The sequence below is a fragment of the Asparagus officinalis genome, chromosome 8, assembly GCF_001876935.1.
Source record: "Asparagus officinalis chromosome 8, Aspof.V1, whole genome shotgun sequence".
Classification (NCBI taxonomy): domain Eukaryota; kingdom Viridiplantae; phylum Streptophyta; class Magnoliopsida; order Asparagales; family Asparagaceae; genus Asparagus; species Asparagus officinalis.
In genome coordinates this window covers 128,031,404-128,034,161 of record NC_033801.1, presented here as the reverse complement: position 1 = coordinate 128,034,161, position 2,758 = coordinate 128,031,404, and the positions used below count along the sequence as shown (strand labels likewise).

Sequence of the window (2,758 nt, the reverse complement as noted above, 5' to 3'; positions counted from 1 at the left end):
TCAAGACATCGGATCGTCAACGAGAAGCAAACTCGACGCGAGCATTCGAGGGAGGCATCTCATCGCCACTGTAAAGAACCCAGAATTAAACAAAGGAGAGAATCCAGATCATTCTCTTCTCTTTTGTAATCAGGAAATCCAATTGTAACTGAGATTAAAGAAATACAAATCAATTTTTTTTTATTTCTTTTACTGCAAATTTTTCCACAAACAAAAGATGGCGACTCTGCTGGGGAGAAGCTTCTCTGACGAAGAAGTGGTGGTGCAATCCGATGTTCATCTCACTGGAACAACCGTCAAAACTCTCGTGGTAGAGTTTGATCAAGCCAAGTTCGAGGAAGCCCTCTCCTCCGGATCCCTTAGCCTCAAGGCTATGCGAGACTAAAGCTCCAACTGTTGCTCCTATGCCGAAGGAAGACCTCTCCTTTGGGCCAGATTGCTTGGATAGCCCCTCCCCCGATGGAGTGGGCTCAGCTTCAGCCAAACCCACGCCAAGACGACGGGTATCGGGTCGAAAGATGCCCATTGAGGCGACAAAGGCCTTGAAGCAGGCTAAGAAGAACGTCGCTCGACGGAGGAGGAGATCCTTACGACGAGCACATCTCCGAGAATGCCGATCCTCAAGTCAACACGAGCTTCGTGTTTGTGAGCCTAAACGCAACCGTGTGCTCTGCGTTTCTGCTTCAGAACGCAAGCCTCGCGTCTATGAGACCAAACATAGACTCTGTGTGAAGAAGACTGAACGCAACCCTCAAGGGCGCGTTCCACAAAATGAACGCAACTCTCAAATATGCGTTTTAGAACCAAAATGCAGACTTCAAGACTGCGTTTCATCAGCAAAACCTGAAGCTCAGGCATGCGTTCAGTTGACGAAATCCAATACAGAGCCTGGTATATATCGTGGAGCTTCGGGGCGCTGCCCCGAACCCCGCCGGGGGGTATTCCATCCCCCCCGGACCCCCTGGCCAGGGGCGCGCCGCCCCCTGGACCCCCGGCTCGCTGATAAAAAGTTCATGGATTCAAGACATCTCAACCAGATCTATGTTCACCAAGAGCCAGTCCTGTCCAATCATGGACTGGGGGTTCCAATTCAAACCTCACGATCAGTGAGTAATTCTCTTCGAATCTTTACAACAGATTTGAGAGAATTCATATCGAGAGAAAGACTGATGCAACAAGTCATTCGTTCATTCCAATGTAAACGACTGATTCCTACGGTCCTCTCGGGATGTCAATGCTGCTCATATGCGGCCAAACTGTTGGTGTTCGCAATGCTGCTCATATGCGGCCAAACTGTTGGTGTTCGACCAATTTACGAACGTTGCTTTGCCCAACCAACGACGACGTTCTCACAGAAAGAAGTCTCCAGAGACCGAATATCCCGAGGTCACTATCAATGTGATCAGCAGAGGGAAAGCCTCAGGTCCTAGTTCCGACGACTCTGAGACAAGTCGTTCGCCGACCGTCAGAGAAATCGCTAACGAGTTTGAAGGAGTCTACCAACGCACTCGGACGCGAACAGGAACCATTCTCCCTGTCAATTATCGGAGGTTAGCCAGAGGAACCAATTCCGATGATGAACACTCAGCCATCGCGGAGTCTCAATCGTCAAGTTCCTTTGTTGAACGTGAAAGCTCCGCCTATATGACAGAAAGCCATGAAGATCTCGCGAAGAGACTTGATGAGCAGGAGGCCATGCTCAAATCTCAGCAAGAGGCCATCAATGAACTCATGGCCCTGTTGACTCAAATTGTCACAGACAAGGCCAAATCTCAGAAGACAGATTCGCCACCTAGGCAAGAACTCTCCCGGAGAGGAAAGACGTCTTCGTCCCGACCCCACACAAGCAAAGGGAAGGGAAAAGTGGTTGATGACACGGCTTCTGACCAAGAAGCCCACAACCTAGAATCTTCCTCTGATGAAGGAAGAGAGACGAAGAACGAACAGAATCTCCAGTCTGCCAAAATGGAAGAATTGGAAGCCCACCTCAACGCCATTGCTAACAGAAGCGAGCTCCAAGACGAGGGAGTTGTCAGACCCTATCCTACCGAATGGGATGCAGCCCCTTATCCTCCAAAATTCGAAGTCCCGACGCTACAAACTTTTGACGGCACGGGATCACCGAACCAACATATCTATCATTTCAAGTCACAGACTGGGAATGTGATATCAAACGACGCCATACTGGCTCGATTATTCATTGGCACCCTCAAGGGAGTTGCCTTTGAATGGTTCAGGAAACTTCCTGTGGGATGTATCCAAAAATGGGCAGATCTAGAGAGACTATTCCTTTTAAGATTCTTTGAAGAGGATACCGAAGTCTCCATCCATACTCTTCTCGCCACTAAGCAGAAGAAGAGGGAGTCCGTCAAAGCCTTCGTCAAGAGGTTTCGAACCATGGCTCTCCGGTGTTCGTCAGGTATGACACAGTCTACCTTAGTAGAGACCTGTCGGCACAACTTGCAGACCAACCTCCTAGCCCGAATCGGAGTTGCAGAATGTCGTTCTTGGAGACAACTAATCTCTCAAGGCGAACAGGCTCAAAAGATTATTGCCAGGATCAAAGCTGAAGAACAAAGTAGGCAGGATCCACCTGAGCAATCGGACGAAGCCCAATCTTCTCCTGAGCAATCGGACCAAGCCCAATCTCCTCAGTCAGAAGGGGAAGATACTACGACCACTGAAGCTAATCCTCTTCAGTAGGATGCCGGGTCTCCAATAACTATCACGTTAACAATTACCTCTGATAGTCAAACTC

At 49.2% G+C, this 2,758-nt stretch overlaps 1 protein-coding gene across 1 annotated transcript in view; it reads right to left on the bottom strand.

The window, feature by feature from the left end:
• LOC109821912 (DNA damage-binding protein 2-like) overlaps window positions 1,602–2,758 on the bottom strand; it is a 12,400-nt gene continuing 11,243 nt past the window's right edge. The window contains exon 9 of the mRNA XM_020388069.1: window positions 1,602–1,640. Within this exon, the coding sequence (XP_020243658.1) occupies window positions 1,602–1,640 (39 nt within the window). The remainder of the gene's footprint in view (window positions 1,641–2,758) is intronic.